General features: G+C 53.6%; 1 protein-coding gene across 2 annotated transcripts in view; it reads right to left on the bottom strand.

Annotated features, from left to right (window-relative positions):
* Positions 1 to 15,525, bottom strand: part of GALNT10 (polypeptide N-acetylgalactosaminyltransferase 10) — a 256,674-nt gene that overhangs the window by 12,411 nt on the left and 228,738 nt on the right. For both annotated transcript variants that reach the window (XM_002710328.5, XM_008255295.4), the window contains exons 8-9: positions 10,125 to 10,232; positions 3,772 to 3,993 (exon numbers count right to left, since the gene is read on the bottom strand). In XM_002710328.5, the coding sequence (XP_002710374.2) occupies positions 3,772 to 3,993; positions 10,125 to 10,232 (330 nt within the window). The remainder of the gene's footprint in view (positions 1 to 3,771; positions 3,994 to 10,124; positions 10,233 to 15,525) is intronic.

Raw genomic sequence — 15,525 nt, 5'->3', positions numbered from 1 at the left:
TGCTCAGTACAAAGCAGGAAATCCCAAGACACTGCTGTGCTTAGAGCAGGCAGGCTGGGAGTGGAGGGAGGACTGGAGGGGGAAGTTGTTACAAGGAGTTTCCTGGCCCCAGTCCCTGAGAATTTCATCCACTATGCCCAGCAATTGAATTTTACCCCCATTGCCTGTGACTCTGGTGCAGGTGGTCTGGGACTCTGTGCCTTAAAGGGCCAGCGAGCAGCCAGAGGCGGTGGGAGTCCCACAGCATAGCAGGGGTCTCCTTCTTCACCCACGGAGACAGTGGCTGTGGTGCAGGGAGACCTGGGAGGGGAGTCAGCAGCCCTAGGCTACTTGCTGGCTTAGCCAACAGATACTGACCACACTCGTACTAGGGGCAGGCCACTGTGCAAGGTGCTCTGTGCCACGTTGTACCGGTCCTGCCTCACACGTACTGCTCCTGTTGGGTCTGAGCAGCAGGAGGACGTGGCGCATATGGAAATGGCCACTCTGATTTCTGTTTCCAGTTACAGGGAGTCTGAAGCCCCCTGTGGCTTCGTACTGCAGCCTGGGCTGCCCCAGCCAGTGAGGAGGGAGGTGGGGCCTCCCAACAGGTGATTTCGCTAGCAGCCCCTCCATTAACCCAGCCTAAACTTCCTGGAGCCACACTGCAGTCTAGGACCCTCCCTCCCCAGCCCTCCTCCCTCCTTCCCTCTTGCCCAACTTCCTCCAGCTCCTCCTCCTCAGTTTCTCCCTCTCAGGGATTTCCCTAAGTGCATCTGTCGCACATCTAATGCCACGGTGGTATCCGCTTCTTGGAGGACTTGGACTGAAGCTGGGGCGAAACCAAAGTAGTGGCGAAGAACCCAGAACCAGAGCTTCGGGACAGGCCACGTGTTCCAGACACAGGGGAGGGGGCTGTGGTGGGGCCGGCCAGACCCCGGGGGATGGGCTTGCTAAGCCGCTGTGTGGCTCTGAGCAAGGCACAAGCAGTGTTTCCGCCTCCCAGTGGCTTTTCTGCTGCCCCAGAAGAGCACACTCATCCCTGGGGCACTACTGCGCCTGGCCCACCCTGTGGCCCGAGTATCCACTTTGCCTTTGCTTTCCCCTTCTCACAGTGGCCACAGCTGTCGGTGCAGGATCCAAGACTAAGACTTGATTGCTGCACCTTTGCTGGCTTGGCTGGGAAAGAGATCTGCTTCCTGCTGGGTTGGCCAAGCTGGGAGGCTGGCCAGCCTGAAGCTTCTAGAAGCCATTGTGCTACTTTTGGTGAGGCCGACACAGAAGGAAGTCGAGTGAGGCAGGAGAAAAGGAGATTGCCATCATTTGGGCCCCAGGATCTAGTCTCCTGTGAGAGCCAATGAAGTCCCCCTTGTGGCTTCTGAAAGAGCCCAGCACACATGCTCTCCCTCTCTAAGCCCCGAAGGGGTCCCTGAGCCTGGAGACCCAGGATGGACAATGGTGTGCTTCCCTGCCTCCTCCATCAGAGGCTTTCTGCGTGATGCTCCAGGGGGCCTGTGCGGGGTTTAAAGCTCTGCTGTTGTTATCTTAAAAAATTGTTTTTTAAAAAGGTGTTTTTTTAAAGCTTATTTGTGAGCCTCCGACAGAGAAAGTATACTCCCATCCATGGATTCACTCCCCAAATTCCTGCAATGGCTGTGACTGGGCTGGGCCAAAGCTGGGAGCTGGAAACTCAATCCAGGTCTCTCACATGGGTGGCAGGGACCCAATTCCCTGCTGCTTCAAAGGGTCTGCATTAGCAGGAAACTGGAGGTAGGTATGAAACCTAGGTACTTGGATGTGGGACACGGGCATCCTAACCAGTGTCTAACCTGTAGCTCAAACACTCACCCTTGTCTTAACATTTTTAATTATTTTATCCTCACACTGTATCTTGTGAGTGAAATAAACAGGGGCAATGGGGCACAGGGGCAAGCAGAGGAGGTATGTGCTGTGAGAGTGTTCACCATTCCCCTCCCTGCCGTCTGCACACCGCATCTACAATGCCCTGTGGGCACCCCACTGCAGTGGACCCAAAATGCACGAGGGGCCCAGTGAGACTCAGGTGAGTACAGGGCAAGTGTATTACGTCTGTGACTAGAGGGCGGTCATGGCAGATCTGAGAGGCCAGGCTTTCCCTTCAAACAGAACTTCCTGGGGCCTGCGCTGTGGCGTAGTAGGCTAAGCCTCTGCCTGTGGTGTGGTATCCCATACAGGTGCCAGTTCATGTCTCAGCTGCTTCTCTTCCCATCCAGCTCTCAGCTATGGCCTGGGAAAACAGCAGAAGATGGCCCAAGTTCTTGGGCCCCTGCACCCCCGTGGGAGACCCGGAAGAAGCTCCTGGCTTCGGACAGGTGCAGCTCCAGTTATTGCAGCCAACTGGGGAGTGAACCAGAGGATGAAGACCTCTCTCTCTCTGTCTCTTCCTCTCCCTCTCTCTGTCTGTAACTGTGCCTCTCAAATAAATAATAAAGGAAACCTTTAAAAACAAAACAAAAAACCATGGCAATGGCATTGAAGAAATAGGACTTCGCCAGGAGCCCTCTCAGGTCCTTTCTTCCCTGCTGTGTTGCCCTGTGTGGCCAGCCACTTATGCAGGAAAGGGAAGGAGAGGGCCAGTCCTAGTTCCTTCTCCTTTCAGCCCTTCCATACTCATTAGGAAGGGAGGTGGGGAGGACTGGTAGGACACATGCATTATCAAGAAATGAAGCAAGGGGCAGGTGTTGTGGCACCGTGGGTTAAGCCGTGGTTTGGGATGCCTGCATCCAGTACTGGAATGCTTGTTGAGTTCTGGCTTCCAATCTAGATTCCTGCTACTGTGCCTGGGAGGCAGCACATGATGGCCTAAGTACCTGGGCCCCTGCCACCCACACAGGAGACTCAGAGTTCTTGGCTCCTGGCTTCAACCTGGCATATCCCTGGCTGTTGGGGCCATTTGGGGAGCAAGCCAGTGGATGGAAGATCCTTCTTTCTCTCCCTCTTGTTCTATCTCTCTCTGCCTTTCAAATAAATAAATCTTTTTTTTTTTTTTTTTTTTTTTTTTTTTTTTTTTTTTACAGGCAGAGTGGACAGTGAGAGAGAGAGACAGAGAGAAAGGTCTTCCTTTTGCCGTTGGTTCACCCTCCAATGGCCGCCGCGGCCGGCACGCTGCGGCCAGCACACCGCGCTGATCCGATGGCAGGAGCCAGGAGCCAGGTGCTTTTCCTGGTCTCCCATGGTGTGCGGGGCCCAAGCACCTGGGCCATCCTCCACTGCACTCCCTGGCCACAGCAGAGAGCTGGCCTGGAAGAGGGGCAACCGGGACAGAATCCGGCTCCCCAACCGGGACTAGAACCCGGTGTGCCGGCGCCGCTAGGCGGAGGATTAGCCTAGTGAGCCGCGGCGCCGGCCAAATAAATAAATCTTTAAAAAAATGAGAGAAATGAAGAGAGCTGACTTAGTTTTCCATAGTGTCTCAGCTCTGGTAAGAAATGCATACGCGTGTCTGAGGTCTAAACAAAGATTTGGGCATTTCCCACATTCCCAACATGAGTGACATGCTCTTACTTTGCATTTAAAGCTACCAAGGTATAATATGATGATGAAAGATAAGAGTCACACTCATCATCTCACATTTTCCTTTTCTTATAACACTAACAACAGAACAAGTCTGGAGAGAGACCAGAAAGGATAGGGGCACAGTTTTATATTTTATACCTTTCACGGCACTTTTTTTCCCTGTCTTCCAGAGAAAGTGCACTTGCATTTCGTACTGAGCCCTGTAAACGCTCAGCCCACCCAGCCCTCCGCACTCACCTCCCCCCAGGCTGCGGCAGGGGGCTCCACAGGCGGGTAGAATTTGGGCAGGTCCCAGGCGATCTTGGTCATAAACCACTTGAAACTCTTGCAGTTGAGGGAGCTGCGGAGCTTTTTCTGCGCGGCCACGTCGCCCGCGGAGAGGTGGCGGTACTCAGGCCGGCGCTGGTAGATGTACTCGGCGTATTCGTCCATCCACACTTCCGCCACTCGCTTAAGGTTCTGGGGGTGAGAGGCAGACAGAGGGGCCAGGTTCACTGAGGGGCAGAGGTCAGCAGGTGGGGTGCAGAGGGTGATGGCAGGTTGAGGTCAACCTTTCTTATTTTACATTGTATCAAAAATGTGCCATGCTTTTTGGCTTTCTTTAATTCTCTATTTTTTTGAAAGGCAGACAGGGAGCCAGTGCTGTGGCCTAGCTGGTAAAGCCGCTGCCTGTAGCGCTGGCATCCCATATGGGCACCAGTTTGAGTCCTTGCTGCTCCACTTCCAATCCAGCTCCCTCTAATGCACCTGGCAAAGCAGCGGAGCATGGTCCAAGCACCTGGGACCCTGCACCCATGTGGGAGACATGGAAGAAGATCTAGCTCCTGGCTTCAGCCTAGCCCAGCCTTGGCTGTTGGGACCATTTGGAGAGTGAACCAGTGGATGGACGACCTCTCTCTCTCTGTAGTTCTGCTTTTCAAATAAATAGCTACATCTTAAAAAATAAAAATAAAAAAAGGCAGACATGTACTCTCTCTCACACGCACAGAGAAGGAGAGGCACATTGAGCAAGCAAGTAAGCTATCATCTGCTGGTCCACTCTCCAGGCGCCCACAACAGCCAGGGTTAGGTCAGGCCAAAACCAAGAATGAAACTCAGTCTGTATCTCCCAGGTGCATGGCAGGGACCCAGTTACTTGAACTATCATCTGTTTCCTCCCAGGGTGTGCAGCAGCAGGAAGCTGGAATTGGAACCAGAACCTGGACTCAAGCCCAGACGGGCACCCCAAGTGGTGTGTTATCCACTGTACAGATGCCTGCCCCAAGGCCGTCTGTATTTCCATTTATTATTTATGCATGGTTTGCAGAATTTACAACTCACAGCTGAGTGGCACACTACTGGTGCTCTGACTGCCCGTTTCCCACCTCTACCACCAATTCTCCTTTCAGGAGCTGCCCCTTCATGTGGCTGGGGGAGGGTACAGGACCTCGACAGCCTAATGTCAGTACAGACATCCCTGGACACAGGGGTTGGCTGGCTGTGAGCATGTGACCTAAGCCAACCCAATCAGAACCAGTAGGCATTATGAGCCTTGGAATTTTCTCTGGAACTATTGGGATGAATTTCTTTGGTTCTGATTGGACTGCAAGGTAAAAAGCCAGCCAGTCTGATGAAGACTGAAATGTGTGCATCATTCTGATAGAAAGCACTCATTCCATCTGCAGTGACGATGGCCTCCAGGGACACCTGACGGCACAGCTCAGAGCTCAGGAGAAACCCTGCTCCAACGTCCTTCAGCCCCTGGCTGCTGCCTCCCCACACCAACTCTCCCAACACACCCATCTGATCCTCGTCTGACCCCCAGGTTACCACTGTGTCCCTACTGCAATGCAAATGTCCCTGTGAAGGGGAAAGGGAGCCAGCCTGCAGGCTGTCATTCACGCCCACGTGCGAACGACCACTCTGGGAGCAGAAGGGAACTGGCTGGCAAATGCTTCCATGCTTTCTGTAAAAAGCCCCAGAGTAAATATTTCAGGCTCTGCAGGCCATATGGCCTCAACCCTCCACGAAGCTATAAAGCAGCCACAGCCGCTATATAAATGAATGGGCGTGGCTCTGTTCCAATAAAACTTTATGGACACTGAGATCTGATTTTCATGTGTCACGGAATATTCCTCTGCTTTTGATGTTTCCCCCAACTATTTAGAATGTGGAAGCCAGCCTAAGCTCCTGTCAGGCGGAGACAGTTTATCACCTGAATGACTGGGAGGAAGCCGACAGGAGGCAGACCCCACCCCCACTCCCGCCCAGCTGGAGACAAACTCCTCCAGCCCTCCAATCTGCTGGCTCTGAGGGCAGGAGCAAGAAGCTCCTGCATTTCCTTGCTGCTGCCTGGTTCTCCCCAAGTGCTACAGAGGCCACAGCGGGGCAGACAGGACCTCGGAACCAGGGTTCTCCCCACCAGGCCCTGCACAGCGAAGGCTCTGTGCCCACGGGAAGCTGGAGGCCCAGAGACCTGAACACTGAGAAGCACAGACTTTGCTCTCCCGTGGCAGGCTGGTCCCCCACATCCTCTGGCTCCCTGTCCACTCTTTAGCATCATGGGAAAGCTGCTGCAACTCACTGCTCTTAAAGGGCTAAATAACATAATGTCTTAATCTTAATTCGTGTTTTAATTACTATTTGAATTAATATTGCATTCTTTTTTAAATTTTTAAAAATTATCTATTGGAAAGGCAGAGAGACAAAGAGAGACCTCCTATCTGTTTGTTCACTCCCCAAATTCCCCCCAACAGTCCAGAGCTGGGTCAGGTGGAAGCCAGGAGCCAGGAGAAATCAGTCTGGGTCTTCCTTGGGGGTGGCAGGGACCCAACTACTTCAGCCATCATCTGTCTCCTGCCTCCCAGGGTGCACATCAGCAGGAAGCTGGAACTGGGAGCAGAGCCAGCATTTAAACCCAGGCATCATGAGACAGGATATGGGCAGCCCAAGCAGTGTCTGAACCGCTGTGCCAAACACCTGCCCTGATACTGCATTCTGAGAATTTCTAGACATAGCTTAATAACCGTTTCTCCGAGATCCCAACCTTTTGTGCAGTTGACTGTTTGCAGCCAAGGAAAGGACTTCACATTTGCTTCCCTTCTACCTCCCCTTAGGATTTTCACAGGCATCACATGCTTCATCCCCTACTCTAACACCTCTCTGGCTCCGAGTCCCAGTCCTGTCTGCATTCATTGTGCCTGTGTTACAGAGACTAGCTGGATCCTGGGAAAAGCCTCCGCTTTGGTTTCACCAAGTCTGAGAGGGTGCCTGTCACTGCCTTCCCTAAGGGTCCTTTCCCAGAGGTAGAGACCAGAAAGATCTGAGCAAGTTCAACACACAGAGAAAGCAAGGCTGGCCACCTGTTCCTGAGGTGGGTAAGCGGGTGAACCACAGGTGTCCATCAGTCTGCCCTGCAGTCTGCACAGTTTCAGCTTCCCTCTTTCTTTTTAAATAAAGATTTATTTATTTGAGAGGCAAAGTAACAGAGTGGGAGAGAGGGAGGGAGAGAGAGAGAGAGAGAGAGAGAGAGAGAAAGGTCTCTCATCTGCTGGTTCACACCCTAAATGGCCACAACAGCCAGAGCTGGGCCAGTTGGAAGCCAGGAGCCAGGAGCTTCTTCCAGTCTCCTACGTGGGTGCAGGGGCCCAAGCACTTGGGCCATCCTGTGCTGCTTTCCCAGGTACTTTAGGTGGGAGCTGGATAGGAAGTGGGGCAGCTGGGATATCCATATGGGATGACAGTGCCACAGGTGGTGACTTTCCCTGTTAAGCCACAGCATGGGCCCCTCAGCTTCCCTCTTAATCTGGCTTTCTCAGAGCTCTGAGACTACCTCTCCGCAAATCTATCAAGCAACGTTACAGGAGATACCAACCTAGAAGGCTTAGGATTCAGTAGTTAAAAAGACTGAGCAAACATTTTAAAGAGGATGCAGCAAAGAAAGGCCACAGGTACTCATTTCGGGCATCTTTGTGGTTCTGCCAAACTATGTATGGTGAGACCTCGCAGGTCACAGGGCTCACAGAGGAGAGCCCGGGCAGGAGGCAAGGGATCGTGAACCAGCTCACAGCCACACGCAGGACACCGACTCAGCACAGCCAGCAAAGGGCTATGCTGAATGCCCAGGCATGGAACTCAGACAGGACCCTGAAACACACTTGGCAGTCTGCAGTGTTCACAGTGATGCTGACACTGATCCTCCCAATGGCAGCCACCACTGACGGAGCGACTGCTCCATGCCAGGCACCTGTCACATCTAAACAGGTTTGCCTTCTGGCTCCTGTGGCTGAGGGTCTCCGTGTTATGCTGTCTTCATCACTAATCTGGGGGGAAAACAACAGATAAGAACCAATTAAGACAAGCACGGGAGGCGCTCTGCTTTGGTCTGCATCACTGCAGTTCGCTATTATCCACTGAATTAATGTATGCTTTGATAAACAGTCTCTGGTGTGCAGACAGCTCTGCACAGGAAAGGGAGGTCCTGGGCTTGGTTCTGCTCAGGTGTCCCTTGCAGCTGCAAAGGCCTCAGTCTTGGGCTTCCTTACACACTGCGCGCTGCTGTCCTGTCCGGAACGTTCCTCGGAGGCCTCCAGGGGTATCTCACAAGACAGTCCGCACCGGCGGCTTCACAGGCTCAATCAACAACTCAACATATCGCCCTACAGGTCTATCCGAAGTGCTAGCGGCTGGTGAGGCTGCGTTAGCAACGGCTAACACTAGAGGGCGCTGCCGGCTCTCCTTTCCTTCAAGGCTGGCCCTCAAAGCAGCCAGCGTCGTCGCGGCGTGTCCAGAGCTCAGCTCCCACCCACGGATGGAGCCCAGGGAGACGCAGAGCCTCTTACGGCCTCTTACGGTTTTCCTTTTAAGACACAGGACGCCGGCACTCCTCGACCCAGGAGCGACAGTTCTGTGCGTCGAGACTGTCAGTTGAGGCAGGAAGAGGCGGTGATGGGGTGAGAGGCACCTTGGACTTGATGCCAGACCAGACTGACTTGCCGCAGGAGTGGGTGGTGGGGCATGTTCCCCCAATCCTCTCTGACGCTCTCTCTACCCTTTGGGGACTCTCCCTCTGCTTCAGTTTTACTTTTGTGGTCACTTTAATTATTTTTTTCCCTCCAAGACATTAATTTCAAAAGAAGAAGAAAAAAAGTCTTCCTAGCTAACAGATTTCCATTTGTAGCCAGTGGCTAATGCAATGCAAGCAATAATTGATACAAAGCATTTTCAGGCAGTGAACTAATTTGATACAGTTTTTGTCAATGAAAGTGGTAAGGTGGTGGGGAGAGGAGAAAGACATATATTAACCCTTTCTACCCCAGGGACTCTGGAACACCTTGTCACAGGCACTGGCCAGCACAGCCCACTGCCTGTGTTACCATTTACCCAACACGTGTCTTTGAACCACTCCTGCTCTGACTTTGTTTCCTTGAGCTTGGTCCTAAGTAATCATGTCTGTGAAGCCCCAAGTTTGCCACGCTAATACCTGTTAATTCCTAATCCACATGAATTTAAACACACGACAATGAAAAATGTCTACCACCTAAGCTTGGCTCATCCGTCACGCTTTGGGAAGCTGCAGCATCTCCTTCATCCTCCTGGCAATGCTGAGTTGGAAAGAATCAGCTCCCTTTAGGAACTCTTCACACTGCTTTGGGGAATGTAAATTAGCACAGCCACTAAGGGAAATGGTATGGGACTCCACAGAAAACTAGAAATAAAACTGTCCTATGATCCAGCAATCCCACTACTGGGTGTCGATCTACAAGATGTGAAATCCCATGCTCCACCATGCTTACTGCAGCACTGTTCACGATAGCCAAGATGCAGAATCAACCAAGGTGTCCCTCACCAGATGGCCGAAGAAAATGTGGCACAGACACACAGTACAATATGGTTCCACCATAGAAAGAATGAAATGCTGCCATTCGCAGCAAAATGGGTCGACCTGGAGTGAAAGAAGCCAGACCCAGAAAGACAAGTACCGCATGTTCTCCCCAAAGACCTGCACTGAAAAAACCCGGAGCTCGTTTAGAACACAGGACAGTGATCACCAGAGGCTGGGGTGGGGTGGGGTGGGGGTGGGGAACTGAGGACCCCATCAGAGTTAGATGGAAGAAGTCCCTGCAGTCCATACAGCCCAGTGGGGAGGACAGCTCACAGTAACCCCAGCAAAGAGGACCTCCAAGGCCCCAGTCCTAAAGTGAGGACAGGGAGGGGGAACCGTGATTACCCTGGCTGGATCAGCACATGTCCCACACCTGTGTTGAAGCGTCACACAGTAGCTTGTAAATATGTACAACTGTAGGTGACAATACAGCTACTGCAGAAACAGCCCAATGACAACTGTAGCAGCAGCGGCAGCAGCAACACAAAATGAGCTCCCTGGAAACCAAGGAGGAAACAGGCTCTGAGGAGCCAAGCAAAGCCCCTGAGTTGGTACTGCCAACTAAGTGATTAAACAATGCTTTTCAACAGACTCTCACCCGGAGAATGGGGGCAGCTTCACCCAGTAGGGACCACCCAGCCTGGGAGCCCAGGGGGCCTCAGTGCTGCGGATGGGCCAGGGCCGACCCCTTTCATCCCCTCCTCCCCCTGGAAAGCCACCACCTTACCCGGGCCAGGCTGACTCCAGCGGGGACCTTGTAGGGCACATACTTCCTGTAGATATGGCCCACCCTGGAGCAGGGGATGTCCTCCATACGGCCTCCACACATCCACACCTGCAGGAGAGGAGAGAGAGGGTGATGCTTCAGCCACTGATTCACTCATTGTCCCCTTAACAGCCAGCTCTCCTAGTGGGATCGGGGAAAGCATGGGGCGGGCTGTCAGCTAAAGCCTTGGTCACAGAACCCAAGATGTGGGAACAACAGCAGCAGTAAACACAGCCCACGGCAGCCAGTGCTTCTTGCTGCCGAGCACTGCTGAGGGCCTCGCGTGCGGAGCGGCACTTCAGCCCCATCAGAAAGCCTGTCAAGGTGGCAGTATCGCAGAAACCGAGTCTCAGAGAAACTCAGCAACTTGTTGGAGGGCTCCGAGTTAGTAAGCGGTGGAGCCACTTGCTGACTGCAGAGTGTAAGTGCTAAACCACTGTGGATGCGCAGAGCCCTGTGCTGAGAAGTCCAGGTAGCGCCAGGAGCTGAGAGGGGAAGTCAGTGGTGACAGCACACTGATGTCTGTCAGGGTTATGAGTGGGATGGGGGAGGGGCTACAGGCTCGGTGGGTTTACTGACCCTGGCATTAGATCCCACAGCCCTCCTGGATCTCTGGGCCTCTTGCTGGGCTCCCTGGAGCAGCTCCGTGGGCCTCTCCCTACCCTCTCTGCAGTCAGGATATTACACTGTGCGACCTGGTGTTTCTCCTCCCGTCCCTGCCTCCCAGGCAGGAATACTTGGCATCACAAGGAGCTCCTGGGTTTGAACGTGTGCTGTTGTGGCAGCAGTTTAGGGATTTTTGGCAAGTCTAAGCAACACTGACCCTCCAGAGAGAGAGCTTTGCTCAAAGCTCGTCACTTCTCCAGGCCTCAGCTGCCGTGGGTGCAAAGGAGAAGCACCGCAGGGCTGGGGGCGAGAAACTGCACGGGAAGTGCTCAGCAGCATTGGCACCTACCAGGGTGCGTCACAAAATCTGTGGGAAGATGGAACTCAGGATAAGCATATTTGGGGGCAGTTTTTGAAATCCATGCAGTTTCTTCACCATATGCACTCCTGTGAACTTTTTAAAGTGCCCTCATTATCCTGATTGTTAGATATAACAATATTAATACAGATACTACAATTCACACACTCAGCTAGTATTTATGGCAAACCTGCTATGTGCCAGACACTGTGCTGGGGACACATGGTGGTGAAAAGTCATTCCTGGCCCCTGCTCTCGTGGAAGGGGCATGCAGTGACCAGCTTTTCACACAGCCCCTGATGAACCTACATTCCAGTCAGTACCTGTGCCCCTGTGCTGGTGGCCCAGAGGAGTCACAAGAGGGCTAGCCTCGTAACCAACAGGACATTGCAGAAATGTTGATCATAAAAGACACTGTGGCTTCCGGCCTTCCCTCCGGGATCACTTGGTCTGGGGACACAGCTGCCACGTTTGAGGACACTTGGGCAGCGCTATGGCAAGGTCCAGCTGGGGTGCGTGGAAGCACGGTCAACAGCTGTGACAACAGTCATGCCAGGAGTCACCTTAGACGTGATGCCCTGTCGCTGTCCAGCATGCAGATGACTACGGCCCTCGCTTGTATCCTGACTGTAACTGCAGGACCTAGCACACCAGGCCACTCCCGAGTCCCTGACCCGCAGAGGCAGCAGGAGATAACAGGTGTTGGCTGGGCTGAGACGCACGTTGCAAGGTCACTGCTCCATGGCAGCAGGTACGGAACACAGTTTCAGATGAGGGTGTGTGCTGCAAGACAGGCAAGCAGAGCCCCTGGAGGGACGCACGGTGCTGACGTGCGGGAGGCGACTTTCCCCTCACTGGCCAGGCAATGCCTCACTTAGGAGGGCGTATTTGAGGTGGGAATTAAATCATGAGAAGGTAAAAGTAGCAGTGATCTGAGAGAGAAAGAACAGGTGGAGAGAGGGCCTGTGTAAAGGGCCTGGGGCAGGGCCACGCTTAGCAAAATCATACACAAAGAAGGCCAGAGGCCTGGAGCAGAGGGAGCCAAGCCAAGAGCAATGGGAAGGCAGGGCCTGGAGGCAGGTGAGGGCTCTCCTAAGGGTCTTACAGGCCTGAAGAAGGAGGTTTAAGGATGTTTCAGACAAGGCCTTCAGTGAGGGAGCGGACCTCATATGGTTTCTATTTGACAAAGGCGACTCTGCCTGTGGAGTGGAGGAGGAGACCGGCCTGCCAGGTGCAGGCTGTGGGGAGAGGCCTAGGAAGCTCTTGCAGCATCAGACACCCCAGCCAGAGTGGCATGGGACAAGCTGGGGGCTGTAGCAATGTGGGACACATGTGGATTTGGGGTTAGTCTTGCTACCCCATCCTCTCATCTGTGGAAAGAGGGGTGGGGATGGGGACTCCTCTAGCCCTAGGAACCCTGCTCTGTCTGTATGACTTCAGGGTACACTGGGGATCATACTTCACATCCTGATGAACTCAGGGGCTCCAGCAGGCTACCCTTCCACTCACATCTAAGGGTCCTTGTGCCCTGTGACCTCCTGCTGTCCCCATCTCTAGCCCCCGTGTACTCTGTCCCGGGCTTCACAAGAGGGGCTATGCTTCGGGCAGCAATTAGAGGAAGTGCTGCCTGGAGAAATGCAATTATGCTCTGATCTTGGGGGAGAAAAAAAAAATCGAGCAAGTCAATAGAACAGAACATTGGTCTCGAGATAATGGGCTCCTGATGGTAGATTAATGTCAAGGCCAAGCCAAGAAGTTTATTTTCAAAGCAGGAGATATTGATCAGGCGCCAACATCCCATAACAATAACTCTTCCTTTATACAGAGTGATTGATGTGGAAGTGATGCTTTTGTCTGGCCGATGTTGCCCAGGTTGCTGCTGGGCTGCCCTCCACCTCTCTGGTGGCAGAGTGGGGCTGAGCAGGTGGGGGATGCCTTGCCCTGTTCTATTTTTGGGCATATCTGGGTGGTTGACCAGGCCAGCATCCAGCTCCCTTGACTCCGTATTAAACTCGCATTAGCTAACAAGGCTGTGTCTCCAGCTTTGCCTGGCAGGGGAAGCTTCCTTTTTCAAATGCATCATCAATTTCCAAATCCTTCTCTTTGCTGAAATCTCTGGTTTCTTTGGCCCTGTCCATGCTGGCCACTAGCTGAAGGATCCAGAAGGGACCAAGGTGACCTTGATCTGTCAAGAGCTTTGAGGCAGCCACAGTGCCCTAAGATTCCCGGGATGCTTGGAGCCCAGGCTTGGGAGGCTGGGTTTATGCCACAGCTTCCTTGCCCAGGATGGGCTGTGCTGGCAGCTGACTCAGGGTCTGAACTTCCTCCAGAGGCAGACAGCTGCTTAGATAAAGCAGCTGCCGATCCGATCCTGAGTCCCCCGGGAGTTTACCAGCTTCTCACAGTGGCTCCTGGCCACCCAGAGTGCATGTGACCACGGTGGCATCCCAACGGGGTGCACTCCCTCCTCTATCCCACTGCCCTCTTGCTCTCCATGTCCCCCTACCCCGGCACCCCTTCAGCCCTTCCCAGAGGCTCCTTCCCCTGCTGGAGTGCTCTCTGCTCCACCAGCCAACCCTCTACCTGGCTACTGCCTCCTCAGGAGCTTCTGTCACCTGTAACCCTGGGCTCATCACCCTTTTACCTGTCCCCTCCCCTCCATGTGCTTTTCCTGCTTTGTTTTTAATCAGAAGTGCAATTTTTATTATCTATGTGGCTACATCCCAGGTCTGATCTCCCAGTTCTGGGCATCTGCTGTTTCAGCCTGCCCAGGGCACCTTTTGGGGGCAGCCTTTCCAACCGCTGCACCTGGGGCCCCGTGACCCAGGCTTCCGAGCTGCAGCGCCCCAGCCTCCTGGGCCCTGCAGCTGGAGTTCACAACGGGGTATTGCTGAAGTCATTATGCCAGCTGGTGGTGCTTGACTTGAGAGATGGTCACATGCTTTGCTTGGGGACAAGGAGAAAAGGACACCGTGCTGCACCAGCCAGGGGCCACCTCTGTCACTGCATGGTAAGGGTGGGCCTGCTGGGGTGCTTCCAGCACTCAGGAGAGCAGTGCCCAAGTCAGGAGACAGACACTGCTTTGAGTACCTGGATTCAGTCGTGCTGAACAGAGGCCATCCCCTTAAACTTAGCCACAGCCCGTTTAAGATTGTTTTCTGTCCCTTTTAGTGTAACAGTCCTTATTAACCCTTTTGCACCCATTTGATTCAGGTCCAAAGGTGCCAGGAGTCTCATCTAGGGCAAGCATGACACTTTGCCCATAACTCACAGGTCACTTGGCCTTGTGGGGTTCACACAGGAGCCAATGACTCAACACTGACGCAAGGTCTTGGGAATGGGGACTTCGCTACAGACAGGGATGAAGCTCGCTTTGCCAGCAACTCTTCAGTCTCCAGAGCAAAAGCACTGTGTCTTTCTTGCTTCTAGTAATCTTAGCAAGAATATGTGTCACAGGCAGGGAGTAGGAGATTTCATTATTTCCTGGGCAGAAGGTACCATTTCCATCTCTTTAAGTTTGATTCAGGCTGGATTGGTCTGCAGTGAAACGGGACAGACATAGGAGGGCAGAGAAAATGTCCCCATCATGGTCACTGCTTGGTGACAAACACCTCTCAGCTCTTCCACTGGAGGAGGGGACTCTCTTTCTGGGGACAGACAAAAAAGGAGGCACAAATTTTGCTGAGACTCACCCTGGGGCAGAGAGCTGGCCAGAGCCACTCAGATCCCAGGTTCCGGGCTTCTGCTAATGGCCAAGGTCACTCGTCCATTGTACCTCCAGACCCCTCGCTTCCTTCACAGCCAAGGCAGTGGCCGTTGAAGCCCTAGACCGCCAGGCACAGGTGTGGGGAGCACAGCTGCAGCCTGGCTTCCTACACGCCTGTCCTGATGCCATAGTGACCCTGCACAGTCACTCAGCTGGAGGCCCCCCTCTCCTTGCCTATGGCAAGGGCTGGTGATCTCACAAGGCTGTCGAGGCGGCATGAGACAGTCTGTGAAGGGCACCTAGCTGGATGCCTGGGGAACGCTGGCCGTTTCCACCAGGAGAAGGATGAGAGATGCCACCACCGTGGATGCCTCTCTGCCCAGCTCCATTGTGTTTCTCAGCCCCATTCCCATATGGATAAACTGAGGCTCAGACAGAAGTGTTTCTTAACTGATGTCATGGCAAAGCCTGCAACTGACCATGAGAGTGACAGGGCCGTGTCACCCATACCTGGCTGCCCCAGGGCACTGTCCTCTCCCCCAAACAGCAGGAGGAGGGCATCCAGTTGGTAGCAGACAGGAGAGGGTCTGCCATGCTGGCAGCCAGATGGCATTCGGCCGGGAACCCACTGTATCAGAGGTGGGAGTAAATGCAGGCCACGGAGGTGACATCTTGGCAGCCCCTCTCCCGCG

The sequence above is a fragment of the Oryctolagus cuniculus genome, chromosome 6 (assembly GCF_964237555.1).
Source record: "Oryctolagus cuniculus chromosome 6, mOryCun1.1, whole genome shotgun sequence".
Lineage (NCBI taxonomy): Eukaryota > Metazoa > Chordata > Mammalia > Lagomorpha > Leporidae > Oryctolagus > Oryctolagus cuniculus.
The sequence above is the reverse complement of the archived record's forward strand: the minus strand, read 5'-3'. Positions and strand labels throughout refer to the sequence as shown.